We start from the raw sequence: 14,034 nt of genomic DNA, 5'->3' as shown, positions 1-14,034 counted from the left end.
GGCTGCTTGCTTGTGGGGAACATGAATTGCAGCAGGCTGGTAGATCCACTTCTGGCAACACAAATGGGGCCAAGAGGTAGCAAAAATGGGGCACAAAGATAACAGAAATGTAGAGAAGGGGTGTGGAGAGCATCCTGCTGCTGATCCTGAGCCCGAGGTGACAGCAGCAGCTGCTTGCTGTGCAGTCTGGAGTGCAACCCTGCCTTGTTGATGGGTAACCCAGCCCAACTGTGCTGGGTTTCAATTACTATGATTTATTTTCCTGATCACATGAGAAATGTATTCCCAGAGTGTGTGACCATGAGGTGCTCCCCTGCCTGTCTTGACTTGTCAGAGGAGGCTGTGAGCCAGCACCCCTGACCCCTCTTTCTGTAGGTATAGGGAGGGGGTGAGGCAGTTCTCTCTGATCATCCCAAACACACCTGGCCCCTTTCCTGGCCACCATCCCAGGGCAGGTTGGCTGCTCTGAGCAGATCAAGTATGGACTTAACATGAATCACTTCAGGATGCAAAACCCAGGATTAACTCTTGTGAAAGGCAACTTGTGTGAACTCTGCAGTGCCAAAATTGAATGTGAACAGAAATTGCAGCCCTGACTCTCATGACTCTTCTGTTGATGCTATGAGCTCTGGATGTCCATGGATGCCCTCGACCCAGATGGGTGTAAAGGCCTGGTCCTGCTTCTACCCAGGCAATCCCTGCAGCTGAGCAGGGCAGGAGCAGGACAGAAGCAGGACAGAAGCATATGGCTGTAGCCAAGCATCCCCCTATGGCAGTGCTGTTCCCACAGGCACCTTCCCAGCTTTCCATTTTCAACTTAACTGCACAGATGGATACAAAACAGCACTTACAGGCAGCTGTTGAGGGAGTAATTCCCAGGATTTCAGTGTAACCAGCAAGCTGGGTGGCTGCTTTTGGTGGGATAGGCAGTTTCTGGGAGCAGACTGTCTTAATTGGGACTTGCTGAAATGCTTTTGCACAAATAGGCAATTCATCAGCAAATTAATAGCTCCCTTGCTAAGCTCTCCTAGTTTTTGTAGTAAAAGTGTGTTTGTCAGGCTGCTTTTCATAGTCTGGTGTTGAGAAATATTGAGGGGAGAAATCAGTACTCTGTCTCAGTTCCTAGACTCATTCTATCCCAGAATGGTTTGGATTGAAAGAGACCCTAAAGCTCATCCAGTTCCAAATGCTCTGCCATGACCAGGGACTCCTTACATTAGACCAGGTTCCTCCAAGCTCCATCCAGCCTGTCCTTGAACACTTCCAGGGATGGGGCATCCACAGCTTCTCTGGGCAAGCTGTGCCAGTGCCTCACTGCACAGTTCATACCAACATTATTGCAGTTGCAAAGTCAGTATTTTTTCACATGTGGAAATTTCTGAAAAGGTCCTCAAATCTCAGGAGGCTTGTGGGTATCTCCCAGTAACATCATCTGGATGTGATTATTGGAGGGCTTTAACCATTCTTGAAGAGGGTCCCAGAGGGTTTGCAGAGTCAGGAGTTCTCTGGGAGCAGAGGTGGCTGTGGGATGTTGGTCAGCATCAGGGAGCAGCATGGGGCCAGAGGGACATTTGGGCCAGAGCTCTCAGGGGGAGATGGATGACCCTGATCATGGGCTCTGTGTTGCTGTCCCCTTGCTGCTGCCCTCACCATTTCACAGCCCAAAAGTGAGTGAGGTTAATTGTTTGTTACGTTGGCTGCAAACTTACCAACCTTCTCCAGAGCCTTGTGCAAAGGGTGCCCCTCTCTTCACCACCTGGCCTGTGCCAGCCCCAATGCTCACTTGGCACAAACACAGGAGAAGGCTACTAGAGGATAGTCCTGACCCTCAGGACTCTCAGGATAGTGCAGCCCAGACACTGCTCCCAGGAGGAAAAAAGCGGGTTTGTGTTAGTGGTGCTGTTGTGTGGGAAGTCCTGGCCCCCTCATGGAAGTGAAGCCATGGAACTCCACAAGCTGGAGCAAGGCCAGAGGGCAAGAGGGAAAGGGCTGCCTGGGCTCATGTGGCTGAAAAACTTTTTTAAGACCTTGACTCTTGTAAAGTCATAAATAGAGCTGTGGGAAACCTGAACTGTTTGGATTCCCCCGGGCAGCACCTGCTTGGCTCATTCCTCAGAGGGCTGGCCGGTACTGGGGACTCCTCAGTGAGGAGCTGATACAGGGCTCTCACTGTAAACAGGACTTATTTAAAATGCTCCTTGTGCACTCAATGCCCCAACACGAGTCCCCAGCCTGACCTCTCACTGTGGAGCAGTGAGCCACCTGCTTGGCTCCTTCTCTCTGGTGGTTGTTTCTGTTTGTGCAAAAGGGAAAAGCAGGATAACCTGCTGTGGCAGAGTCTAGACCAATGCCTGATCCACAGTGTGACCTTCCCTTTCCCAGGAGCAGCTCCCACTCTGTGAGCCCAGCACAACTGTCTGTGCAGTCCTGCTCAGGGAAGGCAGAGAAAGCTCCTGGCAGCCCTGAGGGGTCCTAGCTGGATCCTAGAGCTTGTCCCAGCACCTCTCACTCCAGATAACTGCAGCTGCATCACTTCGTCTACATTGGTGCTCAGCTGTCCTTAGGGAGTGAGCTATCTGTTCTGGCTCACCCTGCTATGGATGCTTCCTCTTTTCTTCTGTCTCTTCCATACTTGCATTTTTTCTCAGCTAGGGTGGCCACTGGCAGGCAGCCCCTGGCTCAGCAGAGCAGGGTGTCTGCTATGGCTGATGAGGCAAAGCATGTTCTCCTCTTCCCCGAGCCCTGTGCTGCCTCTGCCCCTCCTCAGCCTGACCTCACCCGGCCTGACCCATCCTTGTGGCTCTTGCAGAGGTTGCAGTTTCGCTGGTGGAGAAGATGCAGGCTCAGGAGATCCTGCGGAGCCTGCGGCTGCCCGAGTTCGATGACCTCAGCCAGTTCTTCCGCAACCTGCCGACCACGGCGCTGGTGGGCCTGGGCGCCTTTGCCGCCGTCGTCGCCTACTGGTTCGCCAGCCGGCCCCGCGCCGTGAAGCCGCCCTGCGACCTGCGCATGCAGTCGGAAGAAGTCGAGGTGAGGGCAACCCCCGCTGGCTTTCCCCAAGGTCTGCGTGCCTGGAAGTCACAGCACGGATTGGGTTGCAAGGGACCTTAAAGATGATCTCATTCCAGCTGCCTGCCATGGGCACTAGACCGGGCTGTTCCCAGCCCCATCCAGCCTGGCCTTTGACACTTGCAGGGACGGGGCTGCCACAGCTTCTCTGGGCAACCTGTGCCAGGCCTCCACCACCCTCACAGGGAAGAATTTATTTCTAGCATGTAATTTAAACCCACTTTATTTCAGTGTGAAGCCACTACCCCTTGTTCTGTCACTATGTGCCCCTGTAAAAAGTCCCTTTCCAGGCCCTTTCATTAAGGTCTCCCCAGAGCCTTCTCTTCTTCAGGCTGAACAACAACAACTCTCTCAGCATTTCCTCATAGGGTAGGTGTCCCATCCCTCTAATCACCTTCATGGTTCCTCTGGACTTGTTTCTACAGATCTATGTCCACAGGGCACACCAGGAAGGCTTTTTTGTTGTTATTGTTTTGGTAGTTCCCCAACCTCATCCTGAAATCAACCAAGTAATGCACTGTGCCAGGGATCGCTTCACCCCATCACTTCACCTTTTCCTGTTAACTAAAAAACTAGAATACAGCATGTTATTCTCTTAGATTTTCAGTAAAATTTTGGTCTTAGCTTTGCTCAACCATTTGTGGCAAAAAATCAGAGGCACTGCCATTGAATGGGAGAAACAACTGAAAGGCAATAGCTGATGAGACCAGATCACCTGGCACTCTTCATATGTGCCCATTGCTGAGTTTGGTGCTGCAAACTTGGTAACAGTAAGAAAAAGTAAACCTGAATCCATGCTTAGAGGCTGAGGAGTTACTAATTGTTATCCTTGCAAAAGGCTCTGTCTTAAAGAACAGAAATATTTCCGAGTATTGTCCCCACTTATTTTAATATCTGAAAGTGGGATGAGAATTTTTAAAGCCTTTTGTGATGTTCCCTCTAGGATGTCATTGTCTTTAATTCCAACAGTTTTTTAAAAGGGTGGGAGGAATTAACATTTTCCAAGATAGTTTTTCCCTGTGATTAGGGCTTTAGTTAGACTTTTTTTCTGGCTCCCAGTGCAGTCCTGGTTTGGTCATTCTCACCCTGGTTGCCCACTCCTAAAACACCTCTGCTGAGCTCATGGGGCACTGGGGGCTGGGCTCTGCCTTGGTCTGTCCTTCATGTTGGCCTGGATGTCTTTGTGGAAGTGCTCATGGTGCTAGTCCTGGAGACCTGTGGAGCCCAGAGCCGTTGATTCCCCCAGCACATCCCCACTCCATTACTTCCAGATCCATAATTCCTTATTAAATTCCCTAGGGAAATACCAATGATCTCAGAGACAATGAGCTGGGTCAAGTGCTCCTCTGTGACCAGAGGGCTCTCCATATCCCTGAGGTGCTGAGGTCAATGAGGTCCCTCTCACATCCCTTTGGGTCTTGGGGCAGGTGGTGGTCACAGAGGTCTTGCTGGCATTTGGGAAGTGTGCTGCTTTATGGTGGGAGTTTCCCCATCTCCCACCCTTGGGCAGTGCTGCTGGCTGTGTCATTTTGTGTCACCTGATGTCACGCAGGGCCTGGCCGGGGCGCGCCGCTCGGTGATTGGGGACAGCCCGCAGCTGCTGACGCACTACTACGATGATGCCAGGACCATGTACGAGGTCTTCAGGAGGGGATTCAGCATCTCTGGTGAGAGCACAGTGGTGAGGAGGCCTAGGAGCAGAAGTTGGGAGAGGTGGAGACCAGGCCATGCAGGTGTTCTTACCCCATGGTCACTGGTATCGTCACAGAGCTCTCACACTCTTGAGAATCATCACTTTCCACTCCAAAGAGCCATGATGACTCTTCCCTGTTCTACCATAACTATTTCCATGTCTGCTGTTTATGGTGTCCTGCCTCATTTGATGTAACAATGTCATGGTCAGATTAGTATTTTTGGTACCATAAAAAACCCCAGAAGATCTGCACATATTCTGCCCCACAAGACAGGGGTAAATGAAGGACTCAGTAGGTGTATGGAGGAATGGATTTCTGCAAGTAAGATACCATTAGCAAATTATTCAAACTTTTCAAATTTTCATCTGGTCTTGCACTGCTGCATGTTGTTTTACCTTTCTCCAGAGTAGGCTGGGCTAAATATAGTAGTTTTCACCTTTTAAAATCAAAAGTCAGCACAAGTAGTGGGATGAGTGCCCTTATCAGACACTAATGCTCATGTGACCTTTGGAGAAGTGTCTTTTATTGAGGCTGTTTAGGGCAAACTGCTGCTGTCAGTGGGGAGGACTGAGGCCTTTTTGGAGGATTCCAGCAACTCATCTCCCACCAGATGCACTTGTGTGTGTAGTTTGCTGGAGATTGCTGTGAGAACCAACCCAATAACTATGGATTTACTCCTGGAGGGCTCCCCCACATCGCGGCCCCATGTGTTAACTGCTGCCACTGCGTCCCCATAACTCATCATCTCTGCTTGTGTCTTTCAGAGAATGGCCCTTGCCTGGGCTTCAGGAAGCCCAAGCAGCCCTACCAGTGGCTGTCCTACAAGGAGGTGAGCTGGATGTGACACCCACTGTGCATCCTCTTCCCCTGCCCAACACAAGAAGGGGTGTTGGGGTGCCTGCACGTTAGACCAGGGGGTTGCTCATGCAGCATTTGATGCTTCCTGCTGTCCCCAGCCTGGCACATCCAGGTGTTACATGGGTGTGTCAGCTTTCAGGGGCTGGCTCCATGCCATGAGCCCACTCCTGAAAGCAGCACTGAGGCACTCTGGAGCCATGGGGCATCGCCGACCTCATCAACTGCTAGTCAGCTAATGATGGTTGATGATAACATAAAAATTGGACTTCTAGATAGGAAATACAGTAATTTGAGAGCCTCCCTGTAAATCTTGGCTTAATTTGGTATTGCTTATATTCCTCTTTTTTATGTATTTTCTCCTCTCCAAATTCCAGGTGGCTGAAAGAGCAGAAGCTCTGGGTTCAGGCCTTTTGCAGCAGGGCTGCAAGCCATCCACAAAGCAGTTCATTGGCGTCTTCGCTCAAAACCGCCCAGAGGTGAGATTTTATATCCAACTTGATGTTGTATTAATAATGTTCCTGACCTGTCAGCTTGTTCTCAAGCTATATCTGCTCTCGTGGCCCCTTCTCACCTTTGTGCTTCCATGTTCTCCTTCAGTGGATCATCTCTGAGCTGGCTTGCTACACCTATTCCATGGTGGTGGTTCCCCTGTATGACACCTTAGGTCCTGGAGCCATTCGGTACATTGTCAACACAGGTAAAATCCAAACTGATGTGATCTCAGTTCTGTTGCTCAGAATGGTTCATTTTCTGCTTCTAAAAGACAGATGATCATAGAATCCCAGAATGGTTTGAGTTGAAAGGGACCTTAAAGCTCATCTGGTTCCAACTCTCTCTTCATTGGCAGGGACACATTACACCAGGTTGCTCCAAGCCTCATCCATCCTGGCCATGAACACTTTCCAGGGATGGGACATTGTGATTATACTTGAGTGTCTTGAATTCACTTAGGTTCCTGAGAAGCTGTGTGTCTCTGTGCTGCCTCTGTTGCATTTTCCACATGCCCAGTTGTGCATAGACATGGATAAGGGCTGCTCTGGATGTGGGAATGTGTCCACCCACTCTTGTGTTGCTTGATATTTTGCCTCCTAGATTTTTTTAATGCATGTGGGGACTAATTTGAATATTTTGAACTGACTCCCAGAATAATCATAAATGTCAGCTACAGCTTTGTCATTGAGTTAGGTTAGCTAAGGCTGCATTTTTCCTCATTTTTCAAGAGAAGCATGTGCTGTATGCTGGGATTTCTGGTGTAGCCTGGAGTGACTATCAGAACTGATATAGTGTTAGCTATGAGCTAATCTTGCATTAAAGATTTACTGCAAACAGCTTGTTTGGCTGTTTTTCTTGCAGCTGACATTTCCACAGTCATTTGTGACAAGCCTGAAAAAGCCAAGATACTCCTTGACCATGTGGAGAGGAAAGAAACACCAGGCCTGAGGTCTATAATCCTGATGGACCCATTTGAGAAGGAGCTGACAGAGAGAGGGAAGAGCTGTGGGGTTCGCATCCAGACCATGCAGGAGGTGGAGGTGAGTTTGCTCTCTGTCCCCTTTTACTATTTTTTGTAATATCTGTAAAAAGACAGTACATTGCACAGGGACTTGTGAATTGTGTGCCAGGTTCAGTGTCTGGAGAGCACAAAAGAGCAGCTTGTGGCTGATAATGCTGATGCTTGGTGCACTTGCCTCTTGGTGTTATTCCTTGTTGATAGCAGAGCCAACATTTCAATTCTTTATCCTCAAGCATGCTATCAGCTGCTATTTAAGCATGGGAAGAGGGTTGTTATTTGAGACATTGTCCTCATACAATGTTACCAATAAGTAAAACTTTACAAAAGATTTTACCTTGTAAAATCATGGCTCAGGTCTGTTACTTAGGCTAAGTAGAAGAGGACTGTGGGAAAGAGACTCAGCTGAATTAGGAGTATGAAAACGAGTTATAAACCATTGTGTGTTCACATTGTGGTGTATGGTGGTTGGTTGAATTATGTTTGTTGTGCTTTAAAACTATGTAACTAATAATGGGCAAACTCCTTAAAAAGGCCTGGTTTTTGCAATAAAGCAGCTCTCCTTTGCACCTGCCTGGGGACTCTGCATTACTAGGGACCCTCACCCACACTACATGTAAGCCTGCAGCCTCACACCTGTTTGAAACACCCTGGATGCAGCTCAACCAACCCAAACACTACTTGAAATCCAAGGAAGGCACTGCAGTTGAGGCAAGAAACTCAGGATAATGAAGATGTCCTCAGTGCCAGCGAGGAATTTGTCTGCTTTAGCTTACACTCTCCCTTAGTGGATGGCAGATTGTTAGCAAGTGGGTTACACTGCAGGAATTAAGGTGGAAATCACTTTTGTTACTTTCATCTCTTCCAGGACTGTGGCCGTGAGAGCCGACATGTGCCTGTGGTGAGTGTTGGCTTGTTGCTTTTCCCACTTACAACTGCAGCAGAAGGGACCTTAAAGCTCTTGTTCCACCCCCCTGCCATGGGCAGGGACACCTTCCATGGGTGCTTGGTTGCTCCAAGTCCTGTCCAATCTGGCCTTGAACATTTCAAGGAATGGGACAGCCACAGCTTCCCTGGGCAACCTGGGCCAGGGCTTCACCACCCCCATAGGGAACAATGTGCAGTATTTGCTTTATTTCCTCTACCTGGAACACTTAATTGAGATAGCTCATCCTACTATGAATGTGTTAATGGGACAGAAATTAAATGCCATTGTTAAGCTACCCTAATTCCACTACCTTACCCTGGTGGCACTGGGGGAATGTCTCTCTACCCTTCACTTTCTGCTGGGGTTCCTATAGTTCAGAAGCACTACTTGGCAGTATTTATATGGGATATTTTGGGAAAATTGCTTTGATATTTTTCACTGGCTGCTCATATTCATACAAAACTCTGAAAAGCAGCTTCTGATATTCAAGCTGTTTATTTAATCATTCATGACCCAAAATAGTGCACGTATGGGGTGGTGCACTAGAATACAGAGATGCTGCTGGAAATGGGAACAATCAGCAGCTTTGGAATCTTGTCCCCTGTTGTGGGGTTCTTTCCAGAATTGACCTGGAAATTGATGAATTATCTCAAGTTGTGCCACATGTCTAAAGATATAGGTGGTGGATTGGAAAATACTAACTGTGAGACAAACACTAAAGCATGCCCTTAGTGCAGCTGGAGCACAGCATAAAGCCAGGAATAGAGTCTGCATTAACTGAAGAAACCTGGTTATATATGCTGAGGGGAATTACAGCTTTTTTTTTCTCTTGTCAGAGCAAAAACATAATTGGTTTGATCTTTAGGTTTCTACAATGTCAACAGTCTCTACCACTGACATATCTGCATTTGACTGATGTGATTTTCTTAATCTCCTTTTGTATTTCTAGCCTCCTCGACCAGAAGATCTGTCAATTGTCTGTTTTACTAGTGGCACTACAGGTAAAAGAGGCATTTTAATCTTGAAATGTTAGAATATCTTATGAAATTAATTATGAATCCAACCTCAATACATACAGACTTGCTGTTATACTGATATGGCAATGATATTTCTAGGCATTTTTAATATTTAAGAATATATAGGTTTATATACTTCTGTAGATTGCAAATTGAAAATAACAATATATTTATTTTTCAACTGAATTCTCTGACATACACTTTGCCAGTATGATATTGCAGTTGTCTGGAAATCCACCCATGTGTCTTCTTCCCATTTTGTTGTGTAGTTGTGAAGCACTTGGTTGATTGGTATTTATCTTTTGCAAGTATTAACCAAAAAAAAAATCCAAAAAACCTAAAATGTGGTTCCACAGCTCTCCATTCTCTGTATCCTAAGCACATTGATGTCTCCAGCCTCACCAAGGTCCTTGTCACCTCCATCTCCTCTTCTTGTGTGTTGCTCATGACACCAAGTGCTGGAGAGGTTTGGGATGAGCCTGGTGCTGGTACTCATGTGCTGCTGGCCTCTTTTTCTTGGAGAGAGGGGCAGCATCATTTTCCTGCCTGTTCTTAGCAGGGGCAGTTCTTTCTCCTCTCTTCAGGCCCTGGTCTTCATCAGCTTGCAGGAATTTCCTACTCTTGGGAGCTCAGCCTCTGTAACATCTCCCTGAAAGCTGTGTGGGCAGATGCACAAGGCATCACTGCTTGGGACACTGCTTTCATACTTTCCTGCAGAGAAGGTCCATGCTCCAGGGACTGCTGGAGCAGCTCTTCCAGATCCACCTGTGCTCTTGGGATTGCCTAATGCTTGGTCCTACACCAAAGCATCCTCAGCTTGGTCTAGCAGAAGATGCTGGGAGCTGCTGGTGCTCCTCAGAGGGGAGGTCAGGCTGTGCACGAGGGAACGGCTTCATCCTCCACCTCCCAGAAAAGACTTGTGCTTCACACCAGGTAGGCAACTGCTTTATCCAAGTACAAGCTCAAGATGTATTAAAAGGGATATTTTACCTTTGTGTATGGTCCTTAGATTTGATATCTGCACTTCAGACTGCCCAGGGCAGGGCACTGAGGGAAAGGAGCCTGTGACTCTGCTCTGTTCCAGCACTGGGCATTCCTAAATGGGAAAGACTGACCTCAGTGCTGGACATGAACATCACAGCCATGTACAGAGTGAGTGCAAAGTGGCTGGGCACAAATGGGAGCAGTGGAAATGGAAGGAGCCATGCTGTGGATGCAGCAGGCACGGTGTGTTTCTGTGCATGGTCAAGTGCAGAGCACTTATTTTTCAAGTCACGTTATTGTTGACATTTTTATTTCTAAATAAGAAATTCTGCATAGAGAAGGTTTCTTTTGATTTTCTTTTTCATTTGCAGATGCAATCATGGGCCAGTTTCCGATTTTGTGCTTTTCTTAGAAACATGCCCAGAGTTACAGAAATAGGACAACCAGGAAGTTCATTTCCCTTCTCCCATCCAAATCAGAGATTTCCAATTTTGCAAATCATCTCAAACTGAACCCTCTCATAATGATTTGTGATGCATGAGCCCATCCTCTGCTGTTGCAGGACTTTGCACATAACTCTCTGCCTTTTCCAGAGGTTGCATCAACACTCTGGTCTGTTTTCTACATTGTGCTTTGATGTAAGAGTTTTATATAGCCCATGCAATTTTTAGTAACTAAATTTAGAATTTTCTGCCAAAGTATATGCTCTCTAGGGCTTTTCCAATTCCAAAGGGTTTTAAATATTTTTGTATGGTATGAAAAAAATCTCTGCTCTAGAATTTGTCACCTGAAAATTGTAGAATTGCAAAGAATTCCCCAGGAGCAGACTTTAACACTTGCTTTTCTTTGACAGGATCAGATGCCCCAATGCTTCCTCAGGGAGAAAAGAGAGGCTGTGGTTGCTGATCTTGGATGACAAGAGCAACTTCCATGGTTGTGCCAAGAAGCCATCAGCACTTGGAAATGGGCCAAAGATACATAGATATCCCCAAACTGTCAGGACACAATTTTTCATATTGGCTACTCCAGAGAAATCAGTCAACTGTCATTCCCTCAAGGATCCACTGATCAGGTGGATAAAAATTGCTTCCCAGTGGCTTCTCCCAGCCTGGCCAGTGCATGTTCCTTTTTGCCAGAGCTCCTCAGGGGAGGAAAGTGCTTGCATCCCAGAACACTGGTGGATCACACCATCAAGTTTGTGCTGAAGCACTTGAAAGACCCTTTTGGCAATGTGGAAAAGGTTCTTCTATTCTTTTAAAGGTTCTAGTATTGCTTATGAGAACTACCAAACAAGCCTGGCACCAAGACAAGGAGGACTTGACATTCCTGGGTTATTGATGGGTTGCAAGGTATCCATTCTGTAACAGGAAACTCACTGGGCCTGTCTTTGTGAGGAAATTCTCTCTTCAAACAAGAGCAGTGTTACAGAAATGGCATTGATTTTTTTAAATAGAAAAGCAGCATCCCTGCCAACCCTCTTCTCTCAAAGTGGTAATTCTGGGAAAGGGCTCATAGAAAGGGGCACCTATTTTTTCTAGGTTAACTCTTAGAACTACTAAGGAAGGTTAAAGCTTACAGGAGTCCCCCAACCCAAAAAGCTGCAGCTGTGCCATAACAGCATGGTTTGTTCTGGATTTCTCCTGATGGAGCCTCTCCTGGCTCCAGCACTGCTGCTCTGCTTAGACACCATCATCACTGCAGCCTGTCCAGGGTGTTGAGCCTGTACAAGAAGAGGGATGCAGAAGAAGGAGTCAGAATGTTAACACTGCTTCCAGGCATGGCAGAGATACTGGATCTGCATTCAAGTCAGAGGGGGAGTGAGTAAATGAGTCAAATATCTGAGAAATCTCATGGAATCACAGAACAGTTTGGCTTGGAAGAGACCTTCAAAGCATGTCTAGTTCCAATTCCCAGCCATAGCAAGGGACACTTTCACCTAGACCTGTTTGCTCCAAGCCCCACCCAGCCTGGCACTGAACAGTTGAAATCCTCCAAAGAACATCTGAAGAATTTTGTCAAGGTGCAGGGACCAGGTGTGTGCCAGAGGGCACAGTTTTGAGTTTCCAAACCAGTACTGAGCACATCCACTGTGACACTGCAGGAGCAGAGCTGCTTCTGGAACTGCAGGGGCTGAGCACCAGTGCTTGGCTGGACACACCTCAGTAACACAAGTGATTCTGGAGTCGTGTGTGTATGCACAGCTGACACCTGTTCATGGATGTTTCTTGGAGCCTGGATCCATGTGTGCACCCAGCTGTGAAAATGAGCTGCCAGGCTGGTTTGGCACCTGTGAGCCTGGTTCAGCATGTTGGCATGGGAGCAGCCATGGCTGGCAAAGCTGTCATGAACTTCAGATGGGACCAAACCAACCTCCTGTGCATCATCTTCATCTGCAAGTGTTTGGGACTGAATTACTCAAGGCACTTGGAGCAGCAAATAGGAATTTTCAGTATAATATATTGTGTTAAAAATATCCTGCTCTATTGCAATAAATGTATGCAACAATTGCTACTGCTGTTTGTGCCTGCCTTTAATTATTTGGGAGGCTGAGTAAGAGTGATGGTGGTGGTGCTGGCAGGGCTCAGTGCTGAGTGTGCCCATGTCTGTGCCCATGCTCACACTGGAGGGCTGCTGCCAGCACAGCCCTCAAACTGCTCTGAAATGAGAGGATTAAACATACTTTCCTGTGCTGAAACATACTCACAAAGCACCACAGTCTCTTCCTAATCTGAGGGAGGCAGAATGAAATTCTGGCTGGTTTACCATTTTGTTACATTAACTGAAGGAGCTTTGCCAGGCTGCTTGTGCCCAGTGTTCTGGGGACACACTGGGCACCTGCAGGTAAAGCTCCCCTGATCTGCCTTCGCACAGAGCAGCAGGAACTACGTGGCAGTGGTGTGATGGAATTAAAACAATCTGCTTAAAAACATGTTGGAGAGAAAGAGGCTGGCCCCATAATCTTTATTTGAGCTGAGCTACACCTTATTTTCACAAGTAAAGCCTTGGAGGGTGATGAAAAGGGACAGTGCTGTGATAGGAGGATGTGCAGAGCCTTCCATGTCACTTTTTTGTGAACATGGAGGCTCCAGCCTGTGTATTTGCTTAACATTCTGGTTTTGTGTCCAAAAGATATGAAATGCAAGAGGTGTACCATGGTCAGCTTACCATGGTGTAAAAGAAGTGTAAAAAGGTAAATATTGGTGGTGCTGAGATGCCTGTTGGTGGTGGATGAAATGCTGTAGAGGCAGTGCCCAGCTCTGGAACATTACACAGGGGCTCTGCTGGCTCCCTGATGGATTTAGGGCTGTCTTCAAGACAGCTGCTGCTACTATTCATTACTTCCCTTAATTGTAGTCTCAAAAGGTCTTCTTGTAGCCTAATTTTTACCTGCACTGCTCTCTGCATTTCTCATGTTATTCAGAGTACTGGTTAAGATCTAATAGCCTTTTAAACAGTGTTTCTTAGTGTTCAAGATCATTCTTAGTCAAAATCTGAATGAAATAAATCCTCCCAAGAGAGGCTGGAACAGCCAGCCAAGTCTGATGGCTGTGCTCATTGAGTGGCTCCATCTGAACACTCTCAGAAATTGCAGTTGGGCTATTGCTGCTGGAACCTGTTTTCCAGAGCCTCCAAGAGAAATATTTCTGTTTGCACTATCATTTTATTGAGTTTCAAGTATTGAAGTGGTTTTGGTTCATATTAGTGCACAGAAATGATGGTGAAAATTACATATGTTTCAAAATTGAAGAAGCAAACATAATATTTTAACCATTTATTGTTTTGGCTTTTTTTGTTCAGTTTTTCAAAGTTACCTTCTGGCTTATCTTTTAAACTGCCTCTCTGTTTCCTTTCAGGAAATCCCAAAGGTGCTATGCTGACCCATGGAAACGTGGTGGCGGATTTTTCAGGCTTTTTGAAAGTGACGGAGGTGATTACCCTGAGCTAGAAAACATTGCCATGTGCAGGGTGTGTGGG

The 14,034-nt window shown here is 47.0% G+C and overlaps 1 protein-coding gene and 1 long non-coding RNA gene across 7 annotated transcripts in view; both read left to right on the top strand.

Moving 5' to 3' along the window:
• The window catches only part of ACSL6 (acyl-CoA synthetase long chain family member 6), a 57,869-nt gene that overhangs the window by 24,190 nt on the left and 19,645 nt on the right, over window positions 1-14,034 (top strand). For all 6 annotated transcript variants that reach the window (XM_077186532.1, XM_077186531.1, XM_077186527.1 and 3 more), the window contains 9 exons: window positions 2,810-3,030; window positions 4,622-4,736; window positions 5,528-5,592; window positions 5,996-6,097; window positions 6,219-6,318; window positions 6,975-7,153; window positions 8,000-8,032; window positions 9,009-9,060; window positions 13,914-13,987. In XM_077186532.1, the coding sequence (XP_077042647.1) occupies window positions 2,810-3,030; window positions 4,622-4,736; window positions 5,528-5,592; window positions 5,996-6,097; window positions 6,219-6,318; window positions 6,975-7,153; window positions 8,000-8,032; window positions 9,009-9,060; window positions 13,914-13,987 (941 nt within the window). The remainder of the gene's footprint in view (window positions 1-2,809; window positions 3,031-4,621; window positions 4,737-5,527; window positions 5,593-5,995; window positions 6,098-6,218; window positions 6,319-6,974; window positions 7,154-7,999; window positions 8,033-9,008; window positions 9,061-13,913; window positions 13,988-14,034) is intronic.
• LOC143695288 (uncharacterized) lies at window positions 9,067-12,566 on the top strand. Its single transcript, XR_013184397.1, has 2 exons — window positions 9,067-10,008; window positions 10,913-12,566. It is a non-coding gene; the product is annotated as an uncharacterized LOC143695288 (long non-coding RNA).

The sequence above is a fragment of the Agelaius phoeniceus genome, chromosome 15 (genome assembly GCF_051311805.1).
Source record: "Agelaius phoeniceus isolate bAgePho1 chromosome 15, bAgePho1.hap1, whole genome shotgun sequence".
Classification (NCBI taxonomy): domain Eukaryota; kingdom Metazoa; phylum Chordata; class Aves; order Passeriformes; family Icteridae; genus Agelaius; species Agelaius phoeniceus.
Note: the sequence above shows the minus strand (reverse complement) of the source record. Positions and strands in the feature narration are given on the sequence as shown.